Source organism: Dermochelys coriacea, chromosome 21 (assembly GCF_009764565.3).
Source record: "Dermochelys coriacea isolate rDerCor1 chromosome 21, rDerCor1.pri.v4, whole genome shotgun sequence".
Classification (NCBI taxonomy): Eukaryota; Metazoa; Chordata; order Testudines; family Dermochelyidae; genus Dermochelys; species Dermochelys coriacea.
In genome coordinates this window covers 850429-868140 of record NC_050088.1, presented here as the reverse complement: position 1 = coordinate 868140, position 17712 = coordinate 850429, and the positions used below count along the sequence as shown (strand labels likewise).

Here is a 17712-nt window from a genome sequence, read left to right as displayed (position 1 = left end):
TAATTTATAACCATTTCTGCAGTTTCAATAGTCTGTTATTTAACAGAAGTTTTTACTTTGCATCTTACTTTATTGAATGCATGATGCTTAGATATAAGCTGACAGAACAGTTCATTGTATTTGAGTGTCACATCACATAACTATGATAGCGTGACATGTGCAGTCAGTTTTTGTCTTCTTTTTAAACAAAAGGATACTGAATACATTTTTTAGATGTCCATCAGTCATATAAATGCCCTAAATGCAAAAGTCTATGAAATGTTATGAATCGAACTGTGTACACAAGAGAAGTTAAAAGTAACTGTTCTTAGAGCAATTATAATTTAGCTATGTTGCACATTACAGCATTCACCACTAACACGGCTGCTACTCTGAAACCACAAGAAGTATTAATGCATCTGATTACATGCACACTTCCATTTAACCCTATGTCTACGTTTTCCTAAAGTTTTCAGAAAACTTCTCCTTGTGGGCTCACTGGCTAAGATTTCAGTAGCCTAATGAAGTCCTGACCCTTTGTGGTGTTAATAAGGGGCTAGGAGAACTGCACAGTCTCCATAGTGGGATAATTTCCTTAACAGATTGCAAATACCTCACTGAAGTATTGTGAAACTCTCAGAACAACCTATCTTCAGGGAGAGAAGAAAATCATGGGTGCAAGAAAAAAAAAGTGGATCCTAAAGTGTTAGAGATATCTCCTTTCCTGACATTTTAAGCTTTCATTTGAAAAAAGTTTCTATTTTTCCACATTTAAAATTTCATTGTCAAAATGTAAACAAGTAGTTGTGCAGATGACCAGTAACCCAGCCTTGCAGGAAACTGCCTCCATCTGGACAGTAAAAACAACTACAGAAACTCAACCATCATTTAAATATCTTCAACTTACTATCAATTGTGAAATATATTAAACCCCCAAAAGTATTTCACTGAGCATTAGGCATCACTTGAAGGACAAAGGTAAGCATGCTTCAAAGCACTCCTTTCTTTAATACAGCAGAAAGGATGTTTGGGTCATTGTTTTACCATCTAGATAATAAAATGGAACTCTCCCATATCAGTCATTTTCAGAAATACATGAAAATGGCTCTTTTACACTATTTGTTTATACTCCAGGGTAGAGTAAAACCAGCCCATTCTCCCTCATGCCCCGTGGCCAATTTGTGAAATTAGGGGCCTATATCCTACTTAATGATTAAAACTCCAGACCCTTTAAGGAATCTAAGGAGTGAAAAAATGAGATTAACGAGTTAGCAACGGTAACAGGACAAATTTACAAGAAAAGAAAAAGTGTCACTCTACCCCACTCTTCCCAAGGAAAAAAATATATAACCAATAGTTTTCACTAGCCCTTAAGAATCTTTTATCTTAGGTGTGCAAAATCTTGTAAACATAATCTAAGCGTGATGTAAATTAAGATAAAGATACATGTAAAATAAAAACAATGGAGCATGTAATCTGAAAGTGGTATCCTGCAGTTGCACAGGATGCTTCAGGTGTATCAGTGGGCATGGCTAACTCAAGACTGACAGGGAAAGTAGCTGATCATGGCACACTAACAGACCATAGGGATTGCAGAATTATATATGAAAGAAAAGGAGCTTCTGCAAAGGTGGCAGTAATGAAAGCAGGAAAATTTAAACATTGTAGTTTACATTGCCCATGATTGCACCACACACACACTGCTCAGCAATGCTGTAGCTTCCCATGGTGCAAGAATGTTCCATTCCCACAAATGCCATGATTTTCTTGCCATCTAGCTAGTTCCATCTGTAGATTGTAGGAATGCGTGTCCACTGAACACCAGTATTGTTCAAATATCTATAGCTTTCTGGCTTTACTCAATTCCTAGGGAACCTGCTGGGCTGGTGGAAGTTTGACCATCTAGTGCTGCACACTTCCAACAGGGCTATAATACTTCCTTGCCCATGCAGTTGATGCATTTTTCAGAGCCATCCATGGGCATCAATTTAAATACTCTTAGTCAGATGAACCACAGTACTGGATGTTTGCACATCTCAATTTACACATTAGTTAGGTGTCTAAGTTGCCCCATCAAATAGGTAAGGTGTCTTTTACATCAGCACAGAATACGGCCTAGTTTTCTTTAAGAGAATGCAGGGCCAGCTCCAGGCACCAGCTTTCCAAGCAGGTGCTTGGGGCAGCATTCAGAATGGGGCAGCACTCTGTGTCCCGTGGCGGCAATTCAGTGGCAGCTCCGCCACAGCAGCTTTTGGGCGGCAGCTTCTTCCAGGCGCAGCAGCAATTCGGCAGCAGCTCCACCGCTGTTGCAGCAGCGGCAATTCCGTGGCGACTGCTTGGGGCAGCAAAATTGGTAGAGCCACCCTTGAGAGAATGTTACCGGAATTTGTTTTCCATCCTTAAATTATTTATGTTCTGCAGAAGTTACTCTTTACTAATTCTCTATACTTGGGACACTTGTTTATCTGAACATACCATTATTAGATAAAGCATGCAAAATTTAGCTTGATAATCTTCTACATCCTTTACTACAGTACATCCTATACAGCATGTAAGATTTAGAATCTGGCCTCAGCAAAACGCCAACAGATGTGTCAGAATCCTTCAAATAAGATTTAATGAACCTTCATTTTAAGATGGGTCTTCTGATACCATTTGCTAGAACATCTGATGTGTTCTCTACTCTTTTCCAGTATCCCCCAAAGATATCAAATTCAAGTGCAAGAGCACAAAGCACAGAATGAATGAGGGCTAAATTAGTGCATTCACATAACCATATGGGACAGATGTATAGGCAGTGTCAAGAATAGGCAAGGTTAAGGTGGACCAGCTGGCAAACAAAGGGTGAACTACTGTATTAATTGGTTTATAGTGTAGTCGAGAGCCTCTGATCCTTTCCAGACTATTGTACCCCTTTCAGGAGTCTGATTTGTCTTGCGTACCCCTCAAGTTTCACCTCAAATAAAAACTACTTGGCTACAAAATCAGATAAAAATACAAAAGTGTAACAGCACATTACTAAAAACTTCCTTGTTTTCTCATTTTTACCATACAATTATAAAATAAACCAATTGGAATATAAATAGTTTACTTACATTTCAGTGTATAGCATATAGAGCAGTATAAACAAATCATTGTCTGTATAAAATTTTAGTTTGTACTGACTTCGGTAGTGCTTTTAATGTAGCCTGTTGTAAAACTAGACAAGTATCTAGATGAGCTGATATACCCGCTTTGTGTACCTCCACGGGTACACATAACCCTGATTGAGAACCACTACTGTTTAGATCATAAGTACATAGCTGGAGCTCTGCGTCTCAGTGTGTATTACATACCATGTGCAGACCATATACAAATATCTAATGATGTTTCTAACCTAAAATTCTTCAAACATGCCAAAAGCACTCATTCTGATTGAAGACTAAGGCTAAACCAAGTTTTATTAAAAAGAAGCAGCTTGAGTTGCAAATACAAATGTCTGAAAAGTTTCAGTGATGAAAAGAATGACAGTTTTAGGGCTGTCAATTAATCGCAGTTAACTCATGCGATTAACTCAAAAATAAAAATCGCGATTAAAGAAGTTAATCGTGATTAAACACACTGTTAAACAGAATACCAATTAAAACTTATTCTTCAATATTTTTGAATGTTTTTCTACATTTCAAATATATTGATCTCTATTACACATCCGACGAAGTGAGCTGTAGTTCACGAAAGCTTATGCTCAAATAAATTTGTTAGTCTCTAAGGCGCCACAAGTCCTCCTTTTCTTTTTGTGGCTACAGACTAACACGGCTGCTACTCTGAAACAGAATACGAAGTGTACAGTGTCCACTTCATATTTTAATTACAGATATTTGCACTGTAAAAGGATAAACAAAATAGTATTTTTCAATTCACCTCATACAAGTATTGTAGTGAAATCTCTATTGTGAAAGTGTAACTTACAAATGTTGATTTTTTTTGTTAAGTAACTGCACTCAAAAACAAAACAATGTAAAACTTTAGAGCCTACAAATCCACTCAGTCCTACTTCTTTTTCAGTCAATCACTAAGACAAACAAGTTTATTTACATTTACGAAAGATACTGCTACCTGATTCTTATTTACAATGACAGGTTTCAGAGTAGCAGCCGTGTTAGCCTTATTAGCAAAAAGAAAAGAAGTACTTGTGGCACCTTAGAGACTAAAATTTATTTGAGCATAAGCTTTCGTGAGCTACAGCTCACTTCATCGGATGCATTACATCCAATGAAGTCAGCTGTAGCTCATGAAAGCTTATGTTCGGATAAATTAGTTAGTCTCTAAGTTGCCACAAGTACTCCTTTTCTTTTATTTACGTCACCTGAAAGCGAGAACAGGCATTGGCATGGCACTTTTGTAGCTGGCGTTGCAAGGTATTTACGTGCCAGATACGCTGAAGATTGGTATGCCACCTTCGTGCTTCGACTACCATTCCAGAGGACATGTTTCGATGCTGATGATGTTCATTTAAAAAATGTGTTAATTAAATTTGTGACTGAACTCCTTGGGGGAGAACTGCAGGTTTCACCAACCTTCTGCCATATATTTCAGAGTAGCAGCCGTGTTAGTCTGTATTCGCAAAAAGAAAAGGAGTACTTGTGGCACCTTAGAGACTAACAAATTTATTTGAGCATCAGCTTTCGTGAGCTACAGCTCACTTCATCAGATGCATTCAGGTGCCACAAGTACTCCTTTTCTTTTTGCATATATTTCATGTTATAGCAGTCTCAGATGATGATCCAGCACGTTCGTTTTAAGAACACTTTCACAACAGATTTGACAAAAACGCAAAGGTGGTACCAATGTGAGATTTCTAAAAATAGCTACAGCACTCGACCCAAGGTTTAAGCATCTGAAGTGCCATCCAAAATCTGAAAGGGATGAGGTGTGGAGCATGCTTTCCGAAGTCTTAAAAAAGCAACACTCCAATGTGGAAACTACAGAACCTGAACCACCAAAAAAGAAAATCAACTTTTTCTGGTGGCATCTTACGCAGATGATGAATATGAACATGCTTCAGGCCACTCTGATCTGAATTGTTATTAAGCAGAACCTGTCATCTGGAAGGACACATGTCCTCTGGAATGGTGGTTGAAGCATGGAGGGACATTTGAATCTTTAGCACATTTGGCATGTAAATATCTTGTGACGCCAGCTACAATGGTGCCATGCAAAAGCCTGTTCTCACTTTCAGGTGACATTGTAAACAAGAAGCAGGCAGCATTATCTCCTGTAAATTGTAACCAAACTTTTAGTGAGCTGTAGCTCACGAAAGCTTATGCTCTAATAAATTTGTTAGTCTCTAAGGTGCCACAAGTACTCCTTTTCTTTTTGCGAATACAGACTAACACGGCTGCTACTCTGAAACCTGTAACCAAACTTGTTTGTCTGAGGCATTGGCTGAATTAGGACTTAGTGGACTTGTAGGCTCTAAAGTTTTACATTGTTTTATTTTTGAATGCTGTTTTTTTTTGTACATAATTCTGTATTTGTAAATTCAACTTTCATGATCAAGGGATTGCACTTCAGTACTTGTATTAGGTGAAATGAAAAATACTATTTCTTTTGTTTTTTACAGTGCAAATATTTGTAATCAAAAATAAATATAAAGTGAGCACTTTGTATTTTGTTTTGTAATTGAAATCAATACATTTTAAAATGTCGAAAAACACTCAAATATTTAAATGGTATTCTATTACTGTTTAACAGCTGAGTTAATCGCACTTAATTTTTGTAATCGCTTGACAGCCCTACATCATTTCTTATTGTTGAATACTGATGAAAATAAATAGCGTTTTACAAAAAGTTGCATTTAGGTACATTAGATTTCATTTAAATGAGCAAATTTTTTAAACGGTTGTAAAACTGGAAAAGGGGCCCTTTCATGAAAATGTTCCCAAGAGTGTTCCTTTATAACCAAACCAAAACTATTTGTAAAAACTTCTTTTAAAATGGTAATTTAAATATCTAAAAACCTGAAAGTTTCAAAACATATGCTAACTTTCAGTTTTAATCAAGTTTAGAAATAAATCCCACTATGTATCCCAATTGAACATGAAAATATTATACCCATGGACACAGCATCTCTAACATGCACATGCAGATTCTTCTAGAAAGAAACCAAGTAGTAAGCAGGATTCAAATGAAGTTAAGTTCTCCAAATTGTTGTTGGCATTCACATTATAACTACCAGAGACAAAATTATTTATTTGAGAGGACTAGCCAAGAAAGTTTTCAGTGTCTGTTTAACTACAAGGCCAAGATTGTCATCTTCCAGGAACATACAGTATGAGTGTCATATGAACTATCACATAGGTCATCCAAAAAAGAGGTAGACATAAGAAAACCATCACCATACATATTACATGAATTTTGCCATCCTCATTCCATCTAACTGTGCCAAAATGGATGACAACACAAGGATGCAATTTTAGCATGGATGTGAACGAACAGGTTGGCAAACTAAAGATAGCCCAAATACATACTTAATTCTTCCCAAACCACCTTTTAAATCAAACATAAAATTACCACAAAGTCACTATTGCGCATTGCAGCCTATTATTAAAATGATGGAATAAACAAAATACATCCTATCAACGGCATAAGGGCGCACAGATTTTAATTCTTATCCTACACCACCACTTGCAAACAAAGGCTGTTCCAAACTGAACTAAATTAAGACAAAACTGGGGGGAGGCGGGGAGGCTCCATGAAGCTCTCTAGGTTTCTTAAACAAGTCTATTAAGCTGTAGCTCAGGAAAGCTTATGCTCAAATAAATGCGTTAGTCTCTCAGGAGCCACAAGTCCTCCTTTTCTTTCGGCGGATACAGACTAACACGGCTGCTCCTCTGAAATCTATTTTTCGAGGCTACGAGTGGGTAGTTCCCAACAGAGCTGTAGCTAATAAGCCCCCAAAGGCTCACATGCCAGACTCGGGATTCTCCCTCTGCTCAGAGAGGCTCAGCCTTACCGCCTCGGCCCCCAAGCGTGCGGCGCAGCAGCAGCAGCAGCAGCAGCAGAGCGGCGGCGGCGGGTGTCCGGTGGGAATCGCTCCGCACACCGGGCACGGACGGTCCGGTTTCCAGAGAGCGCGGAACAATTCGGACGCCCAGGAAGCTGAGCGGGGACAAGCTGCCGGCCAGGCCAGCGCCGCCCCAAGCCGGGGCGCTGAGCCCGGTAAACACGCTGCGGAGGGGCGATCTCCCGGGCTCGCTCGGCGCTCCCGGCCGCTCAGACACCGGGCCCACCCCAGCCCGGGGGATCCGGGGCTCGGTCCCTCCGGCAAGGCGCGAACAGCGCGTCTAGCGCCCAACCCCGAGCTGTGCCGCCTGCTGTGGGCGGGGGCGGGGGCGGGGAGCAGGGCCCCTCACGGCCCCGGCCCCAGGAGCGCCGGGCGAGGCCGGGGCGGGCCCTGTCCCACCGGCGGCCGCCGAGCCGCCCCCCGTCCCGCGGGCGGCCGGCCCCCGCCGCCCGGCCTCACCTTGCTGGACGTCGCCGTTGGCGCCGCCCGGCACGGGCACGCTGAGCTGGCGCTCGGGCTCGGGCAGGCAGCGGCGGCAGAAGGAGTGCAGGCAGGGCAGCAGCTTGGGCTCGGCCTCCCGCCGGCTCTGCAGGCTCTGCGCGCACACGGCGCAGGTGTCCAGCAGCGACAGCGGGCCCGGCGCGGCCGCCGGCAGGGGGGGCACTGGGCTGGGGCCGGGGCCGGGGCCGGGGCCTGTCGCGGCCGCGGCCTCCGCCTCCGCCTCCGCCGGGCCCTTCTCGGCCGCCGCCCCGGGGCTCTCGCGCTCCTCGGGCGGGGCGGAGCCGGAGGGGGACGCGGCCGCGGGCTCCTGGCCGCCACCGTCCGGGCCTGGCTCCGCGGCCCCCTCCCCGCCGCCTCCTTTGTTTTCCGCCATGTTTCCTCCTTTGAACCCGACTCCCCGCTCCGCGCACGCACAGCTCCGCGCCTGCGCCCGCACGCCCCGCGTCACCGGGCTCCCGCACACGCTGCGTGCTCGTGCCCGGTAGGTACGCGGCAGGCGGCGCAAGGGAGAGGCTGGGCACGTGGCCGAGCGAGGCGCGCACCCGACACGCTGCGGCGGCAGAGCGCGGGCAGCGTGGAGCGCGCGGCCGACACGCCGCTTCAAGGGAACGCGCACAGCGTACCGAGCGTGCACGCGACTTCGGAGGGAGCGCGTACGCCTTGGCCCTGCGGAGCAGCGGCGCGTGCGCATAGCGTTCCTCCAGGGCTGGAGCAAGGAGGCGCCGTGAAGCTGCTTCGCTCTACGGCTCAGCATCAGCTGCGGCGGAGAGCGGGCGCGGAAAGGGGCGGGGCAATGAGGGGCGGGGCTTCCTTTCCTCTTCGCCAGGCTCCCCTCTTCAGCTCGACGCCCGACTGGCTGAGCCATGGACTCTCTTAGGGGCTGCAGCCAATCAGCTTCCCGGGGTGGAAGTAGGCTGCCTGGCCACGGCAGCCAACAGCCTTTGCGGAGAGTGTGATGGGCAGTGGCACCGGGGCGGGCCTGTCTCCCCCCTTCAACAATGCCAGAGCCAGGTCCAGCCACCAGACGGCAGGTAGTGCCCAGGCCAGGGGCCCACCCAGCCTGCCGTGAGCTGGGCCTGTCCATGGGGGTGGAGGGGGAGAGGCTCTTCCCTCGGGCCTGTCCACGGGGCGGCTATCCGCTCGGGCCTGTCCACGGGGCGGCTATCGCTCGGGCCTGTCCACGGGGCGGCTATCCGCTCGGGCCTCTCCACGGGGCGGCTATCGCTCGGGCCTGTCCACGGGGCGGCTATCCGCTCGGGCCTCTCCACGGGGCGGCTATCGCTCGGGCCTGTCCACGGGGCGGCTATCCGCTCGGGCCTGTCCACGGGGCGGCTATCGCTCGGGCCTCTCCACGGGGCGGCTATCGCTCGGGCCTGTCCACGGAGCGGCTATCCGCTCGGGCCTCTCCACGGAGCGGCTATCGCTCGGGCCTCTCCACGGGGCGGCTATCGCTCGGGCCTGTCCACGGGGCGGCTATCCGCTCGGGCCTGTCCACGGAGCGGCTATCGCTCAGGCCTGTCCACGGGGTGGCTATCCACTCAGGCCCTGGCTGCCCCCTCCCACCTGGCCACACCAGGCCCAGCCCCTTCGCCACCAGGCGGGACGGGCAGCTCAGGGGTATCCGTAAGCTGCAACAAGAGCGAGTGACTCAGTGTCGCCCCCGAGGGACGAACCACAGCAAGGTTGACTCTGCTGCAGCCACTCTGCCCGGTGGTCAGGGCCATCGGCTCGAGGCTGATGCTGTTACACCTGGTTTGTCCTTGCAAAGAATTATCCAAACGGGCACTGTTACATTTGGTTTCACTGTCTGTGACAACTGGACCACGCTCATTACAGCACCAAGAAAAGAAACCAAACCCAATGGCCAGCATCCCACTGTCATCTTACACATAGGTGGGTGACCTTCTAGCCATGCAATTCATGTTGCCCTTCCCACAGTGGCCCAGATAGTTGCTAACACCATGACTAATCCTTACTAGTTGCTACTGTAGCTGAACTGGAAGCAGGTGGTGATGGGGTTTTGAGGGTCCAAATGCTCCTGCTCACTTGAGATAGGATGTTTAAAAAATACATATATAAAAGTTAATGTAAAGATCCCACAGTAATTATTGGAATGAATTTATATGCAACATTGGTTTCAGAAGTGAAGTTGGACGTTCTGTTAAAAAAAACGTGGCTCCATGTTTAGCATTTCATTTTGGTTAATTGAGGCTGCCCCTTTATGAACAGGATTTGGTTCTATATGTGAGGTTGAAAGCAATGTGTGGGAGATAGTGCTTGTGTAAACGCCAAAAAGGATTTTGGAAAAATAAGCTGAAGCCAAACACCATACTGTACAGTAACCAAAAAGAAGAGCTTGAATCTAAAGGAACAGGCAGTACCATGACCCTCAACACCCCCTACATCATGAACCAGCAGTTGAGAGGAGTGGCAAAATTTAAAAGTTGCCTTTTGTTCACTTTTTTTTAAAATTATAAGTAAGGTCATTCTATTTAGGTCTTTCAGTTACCAACTGAATAAGTTCGGGGGCCAATTACAGGCCAAGCTATGTATGTATTGGTCTGTCTATCTTATGAGCCCAGATAAATTTGGCAGGGAGTAGAAAAACAACAATTCCTCTTAACTAGTTTCTCATACCTATTCATCTCTTCCCTGTATTGGGCTGAAACCGAAAAGGTCTCATTTTGTAGAGAATGATAAATAGTGTGAATTACCATGGATCAATTTGACCAGTTCCTTATTTCTTATAAATTACCTCATGTGAGATATAGTACTTGTTCATATATTACAAGATAATTTTTCATTTGTGTTTTATAGTTAATAATTTTGTGTCAAAAAACCCACAGTAATTGTCTTTTTCCTTTCTCAAGCTGTATTTTGTTATACACTTAGCTTATGTGCTCATTTGATTAAAATACTGTTTACTGTTACTGACAACCCCTATTGTCTGTGGTGAATTAATAAATACTAATTGGTTAAGAATAAGCAACAGACCTGTTTTTAAGATTACTATCTGAGTTATAAAAATACTTGACTGGATGAGCACAGCATTGAAATAGTGGGTTGTGGTACCTCATCACTAATTCAAGTGATAAGAATTAAGTTAGCCTAGAATACTTAAAATCAAAACTGTTAAATTTAGGACCAAAACTGTAATTTGCTACTCAGTTCCTTCCTGCTTGTATCACAGTTTTAACATGCCCCACCAAGTGTTTCACGTTCTCCATCAGCTGTCAGCCTTTTTGTTTTCCCTGCTGACTGGTTCAGATTAGTGGGTAGAATTAGTGGGGGAAGCAAAAGTGGATGGGAATCTGGGAGGCAGTGACCATGAGTTGGTTGAGTTCAGGATCCTGACGCAGGGAAGAAAGGTAAGCAGCAGGATACGGACCCTGGACTTCAGGAAAGCAGACTTTGACTCCCTCAGGGAACAGATGGCCAGGATCCCCTGGGGGACTAACATGAAAAGGAAGGGAGTCCAGGAGAGCTGGCTGTATTTCAAGGAATCCCTGTTGAGGTTACAGGGACAAACCATCCCGATGAGTCGAAAGAATAGTAAATATGGCAGGCGACCAGCTTGGCTTAATGGTGAAATCTTAGCGGATCTTAAACATAAAAAAGAAGCTTACAAGAAGTGGAAGGTTGGACATATGACCAGGGAAGAGTATAAAAATATTGCTCGGGCATGTAGGAAAGATATCAGGAGGGCCAAATCGCACCTGGAGCTGCAGCTAGCAAGAGATGTCAAGAGTAACAAGAAGGGTTTCTTCAGGTATGTTGGCAACAAGAAGAAAGCCAAGGAAAGTGTGGGCCCCTTACTGAATGAGGGAGGCAAGCTAGTGACAGAGGATGTGGAAAAAGCTAATGTACTCAATGCTTTTTTTGCCTCTGTTTTCACTAACAAGGTCAGCTCCCAGACTGCTGTGCTGGGCATCACAAAATGGGGAAGAGATAGCCAGCCCTCTGTAGAGATAGAGGTGGTTAGGGACTATTTAGAAAAGCTGGACGTGCACAAGTCCATGGGGCCGGACGAATTGCATCCGAGAGTGCTGAGGGAATTGGCGGCTGTGATTGCAGAGCCCTTGGCCATTATCTTTGAAAACTCGTGGCGAACGGGGGAAGTCCCGGATGACTGGAAAAAGGCTAATGTAGTGCCCATCTTTAAAAAAGGGAAGAAGGAGGATCCTGGGAACTACAGGCCGGTCAGCCTCACCTCAGTCCCTGGAAAAATCATGGAGCAGGTCCTCAAAGAATCAATCCTGAAGCACTTAGAGGAGAGGAAAGTGATCAGGAACAGTCAGCATGGATTCACCAAGGGAAGGTCATGCCTGACTAATCTAATCGCCTTTTATGATGAGATTACTGGTTCTGTGGATGAAGGGAAAGCAGTGGATGTATTGTTTCTTGACTTTAGCAAAGCTTTTGACACGGTCTCCCACAGCATTCTTGTCAGCAAGTTAAGGAAGTATGGGCTGGATGAATGCACTATAAAGTGGGTAGAAAGCTGGCTAGATTGTCGGGCTCAACGGGTAGTGATCAATGGCTCCATGTCTAGTTGGCAGCCGGTGTCAAGTGGAGTGCCCCAGGGGTCGGTCCTGGGGCCCGTTTTGTTCAATATCTTCATAAATGATCTGGAGGATGGTGTGGATTGCACTCTCAGCAAATTTGCGGATGATACTAAACTGGGAGGAGTGGTAGATACGCTGGAGGGGAGGGATAGGATACAGAAGGACCTAGACAAATTGGAAGATTGGGCCAAAAGAAATCTAATGAGGTTCAATAAGGATAAGTGCAGGGTCCTGCACTTAGGATGGAAGAATCCAATGCACCGCTACAGACTAGGGACCGAATGGCTCGGCAGCAGTTCTGCGGAAAAGGACCTAGGGGTGACAGTGGACGAGAAGCTGGATATGAGTCAGCAGTGTGCCCTTGTTGCCAAGAAGGCCAATGGCATTTTGGGATGTATAAGTAGGGGCATAGCGAGCAGATCGAGGGACGTGATCGTTCCCCTCTATTCGACACTGGTGAGGCCTCATCTGGAGTACTGTGTCCAGTTTTGGGCCCCACACTACAAGAAGGATGTGGATAAATTGGAAAGAGTACAGCGAAGGGCAACAAAAATGATTAGGGGTCTAGAGCACATGACTTACGAGGAGAGGCTGAGGGAGCTGGGATTGTTTAGTCTGCAGAAGAGAAGAATGAGGGGGGATTTGATAGCTGCTTTCAACTATCTGAAAGGGGGTTTCAAAGAGGATGGCTCTAGACTGTTCTCAATGGTAGCAGATGACAGAACGAGGAGTAATGGTCTCAAGTTGCAATGGGGGAGGTTTAGATTGGATATTAGGAAAAACTTTTTCACTAAGAGGGTGGTGAAACACTGGAATGCGTTACCTAGGGAGGTGGTAGAATCTCCTTCCTTAGAGGTTTTTAAGGTCAGGCTTGACAAAGCCCTGGCTAGGATGATTTAACTGGGACTTGGTCCTGCTTTGAGCAGGGGGTTGGACTAGATGACCTTCTGGGGTCCCTTCCAACCCTGATATTCTATGATTCTATGATTAAGTTTTAGATTAACTTCTTAAAAGTAGGTGTGGTTATAAAGGCCTCCTTGCCAGCAGTCTGAGGCTTCATAAATATTCATATTGTGAACAGGTTTTGGTGACAGGTTGTTTTGCTGTTCACTTTTAAATAAAATATATAGTCATTTCATTACATATCTTTCTGCTGCACATTAATAGCAACACAAATGACAATCATACAGAAGACAGAAAATTAAAGAGAACAAACCATAAGACTACATACAAAATTAGACAAAATACAGTTCTGTCTTCATATCACCACGCAGATATTGTTTGGAAGAAGCAACTACAAAGTGTAATGGGGCTAGACTGCTTGTTCCGAACAACATGCATTAACTAACATACACCAGTAACCAACTGGATACAATTAACTTAGGCTTGAATAGAGACTGGGAGTGCATAGGTCATTACACAAAGCAAAACTATTTCCCCACGTTATTCCCCTCCACTGTTCCTCAGACGTTCTTGTCAACTGCTTGAAATGGCCCACCTTGATTATCACCACAAAAGGTTTTCTTCCTTCCCCCCACCCTCCCTACCTGCTGGTAATAGCTCATCTTAAGTGATCACTCTCCTTACAGTGTATATGGTAATACCCATTGTTTCATGTTCTCTCTCTCTCTCTGTGTGTGTGTGTGTGTGTAAATCTCCCCACTGTATTTTCCACTGAATGCATCCGATGAAGCGAGCTGTAGCTCACGAAAGCTTATGCTCAAATAAATTTGTTAGTCTCTAAGGTGCCACAAGTATTTTTTTTTTTTTTTTAAAAAAAAACCAGTAACACTAGCTCTGATTCCTGACAAGTTCCCAAAACTCATTTTTCATCCAAACCCATCCCCTCAGTATGTCACAGCATGGATGCTGGCTGGTTAACCACAGTGGAAAGAAGCTGCTCTGCTGATATTTTCAACATTCTAATTGAAAGCATAAAAGATTCCGCAAGACTGACAGCAGGTGCAGGACTAGTTCAGGTATATCTTCCAGTCCTAGAACCCCCCTCCTGCCTGAGATCTCAATGTGGTTTCAGCTAGCTTGATGGGTTCCCTCTGAATCCTTGGCATCATGCTCGCTAAACTACCTTTTAATAGAGATAGTGATTGCCACTAAAAAGGCTATCAGCCCAAATGTTAGGGAAGATGCAGGTACTTGTGGCAGACCCATCATACACTGTCTTCCACGGGATCTCAACAAGAATTTTTCCCAATGTGATCTCTGACTTCATCTAAACCAGATAACCCACCTTATTGGTGTTCTTTCCTAAAGTCACATACCGAACAAGGGAAGGCTAGGCTTCATACCTTAGATGTACTGAGAACTCTCTCCACTTACCTTGATACAACCAAAACAGTCAGGGTTTCTCCTAGACTGTTTATTGCTTTTGCTATAGCAGATAGGGTTACAGGTCAAGCTACATCATCCCAAAGGTTTTCAAAATGGGTCTCTGATTGGATTACTATGTTATGAGCTCGCTGTAGGGCTAATTTAGCTGACATGAGTAGGCCCAAGTTAAGACAAGCCCAAACAAGTAATTGCTGACACCACTAGCTATTGTGAATATTTATAATAAGTATGGAAAGAGAGAAATTAACGAAACTAACTATTATAGGTGTGTTTATAGTAAACCAAATAGGCAGGAACACAATGAACTGATAAGTTTGCCTTGACAAATCACTTTGCAGATTGGTTCTCATATACAAAAAGTATAACTATAAGTAGCTAGAAAAGATGTATATAAACTGTGTAGCGTGTGACATGAATTGGGATTATGTCTCATCCTGTACCTAAAATCCCAGCACCTTCATCTGGCCAGCCTGGGCACAGAGCTGTTAAGCGCCTAATAAAGTAACCAGAGTGATGAGCTGGATCTTAACTGAGATTTTTGTATCCTAGAGAAATGAATAAAGTCTTTTCCCAGAACTGGACCAGGTGTTCCGGATAAGCCACATGGAAAGGTCTCAGAGGGAATCCCAACACTAGCTAGTTTAGAAACCTACCCACCAAGTCAGGGCAGAGCCCATTTGACTAGGGCGCAGGCTGCATCTATGGTTTCTTTGAAGGGTGTTTCCATCTTTGAAATCTGCAGGGCACCTACTTGGGGATCAGTACATGCATTTACAAAACACTATTCCCTCATTGAGGCTTCCCGGTTGGATGCCCATTTTGGCAAAGCTGTCTTACAATCACTGGTTTTGTAGATTCTGAGCAGCCACCTCCTCCACATCAAGTCACTGTTTGTTAGTCCCCTAGAGTGGAAAACATATGGAAGAAAGGATACCTACTCTATAATAAATGTGGTTCTTCAAGTTGCATTGTCAATATGTAATCCATAATCCAGCCTCCTTTCCCACTACTAAGGAGTCTGGTAACTCCTGGATTCTGTATTGGCAAAGGAACTGAGGGATGGCTGGTCCTACTTCACTCTGTATGCCCTTACGGGTGGGGAATGAGGGCAATCAAGGCACAGGTGTGACTCCAACAGACACCGCTGAGATCAGAAACTTTTGGCAGAGCACATGACAGCCAGGAATGGAATACATATGGACAAGGTAAGAAACTTATTTTTGAGAGACTTCTCTGCTTCTCACAAGAGTCACAGCATCACTGGCAACACATTACATAAATTTCTCTGAGCAAATCAACTGGGGCTTGCAATGGGTGAAGATCCCAAAACGATGTGTCTCAGAGCAAAAATTTACCAAGCTGCCTGATGTGATTTAGGGAAATTTCCTCCCCTCCTATTCAAATGACCACAGTTCCATGGAATTGTGGTGGGGCTTTCTATTAAAGAGGGCTCCCTATACTTTTACACTGACAGTCACCTACTTCTTCATCGAGCAGCCAAAGCAGCAAGGTGTCCTGTTGATTAACACAAATGAGATAAAGACTGCATTAAAGAATGCTGATGTTTGAATTTAAGATATGGTCACACTGAGGTGCCAACCTTCCTTTGCGCTCCCTCACCCCAGCATACTGAAGAACCCTTACTGGGCACTATATTTCTTCTGTACTTTATCATAGGTCTCCCTTTCCCATCCACAAATATCCAGGATACAGGAGGGAGCCTGAGCTAAAGTTAACAGGATATTGGACATGGCATTAGGTGCACATTTCAGTTATGCATATGGACGTAAACAAAACTGAGTACCAATTTTTGTTGTGTTGGTACAATGCCAAGTGTAACGGGGCTTAGTCCCTGACTGGGGCTCCAAGGCACCACTGCAATAGAAATAATTTTCAGCAGTAGTTGCCATATAAAAGTAGAACTCTGGCATTCAAAATACCACCATGAAAGCCAAATTTTAAAATGCCTAGAAAGAGAAGGACTTACTTGTAACAACATGTATGCAATGATTGTGTGTGTGGCTATCAGGACAAAAAGGAAGGAACAGCATCACAGTACCTGAAACTTCAGAGTTACATTTTGTAGCAGGAGCATAGTATTTTGGTATAAGGTCTGATCATTTCATTATATCCTAGAGTGCTTGGGACAAACTGTGATTAATGTAAGACACTCTCTTCATAATATTTCAAGAGTGCTAGTTCTGAAACAGAAACAGAGGGACAAGCATAGCAAATACTTGGGTTTGAGTAAGCAGCAAAGAATCAGTTGTAGAAATGACTGCATTAGACTGATTTGAGGCAGTGAATTCTGTATTTTAAAACTGGTAGAAGGATGGGTATCTATCCCCATGAGGGAAGAGTAGCTACCTTTGGCAACTTAGCCAGTGATCTAGTATAAAATTTTCCTCTGTCAGATAAATTGACTCACAAAGAGCAGAGCACCTTGTTCATTTAAAAATCTGGTTTAAGAAACTAACAACATGGATATTTTATATTAATCCACTGCAGCTGGATTTTATGTTCCTATTTAGAAAAGGAGGTGACATGCAGATTAAGAGGCAACAGGAAGCAATTCACAGCTGTAAGGGATGAGGGCAGCAGGGGACCACACTAGGCTACCAGTAGAAGAGAAGGTCAGGCTACCAGTGGGAGAGAAGTCACACCGGGCTTCCAGCAGGAAAGTAATATTCTGACAGCTATATTTGACATCATCATCCACATGGCAAACAAAGACCTAGCCATTATGCTGGAGTCTGTGGCTGATACAAATAAAAATAAGGCAAGAATTTTAATCTCTTTAGAAGGCTTAAACTGTAGTGTTAAGAATCAAATATATTTCTCTTTTTGGTTTACACATAACTGCATCCTGTTTATTACTAAGGGAAATCTATTCCGTCTGAATCCATGATGCACACGTGCCATTAGAATATGGCCATTCATTCATTCCTTTAGATTAAGTACATGCTCCAGTTCCTCTTACAGAATGGCCTAGTGAGTTGCAATAAACTATTAACGTTAACTTTTCTTGCACTGTCACTAGTCAGGGTTGTTTCTTCCTTCTGTGCCATGATATTGTATGTGGCTGAAAAATGTTGGACAGCACTTTGCCCTTTGGGGTAGTTGCAGCAAGACCTATGGCGTAATTTAAAAACTGCACCTAGAACTATGGACAGGTGCCTTCTACACTGAAAAAGATAGAAAGCCTAGATGAGAGAAAGAATGAGATTAAAGCAGCAAACTCTAGATCTGCCAGACAAGCCAAAATGCCAGGAA

At 44.5% G+C, this 17712-nt stretch overlaps 1 protein-coding gene across 2 annotated transcripts in view; it reads right to left on the bottom strand.

Moving 5' to 3' along the window:
* TRIM33 (tripartite motif containing 33) overlaps positions 1-8231 on the bottom strand; it is a 74891-nt gene extending 66660 nt beyond the window's left edge. For both annotated transcript variants that reach the window (XM_038379746.2, XM_043500309.1), the window contains exon 1: positions 7484-8231. In XM_038379746.2, the coding sequence (XP_038235674.2) occupies positions 7484-8216 (733 nt within the window). In that variant the 5' untranslated portion in view covers positions 8217-8231. The remainder of the gene's footprint in view (positions 1-7483) is intronic.
* Positions 8232-17712: the final 9481 nt, after the last annotated feature.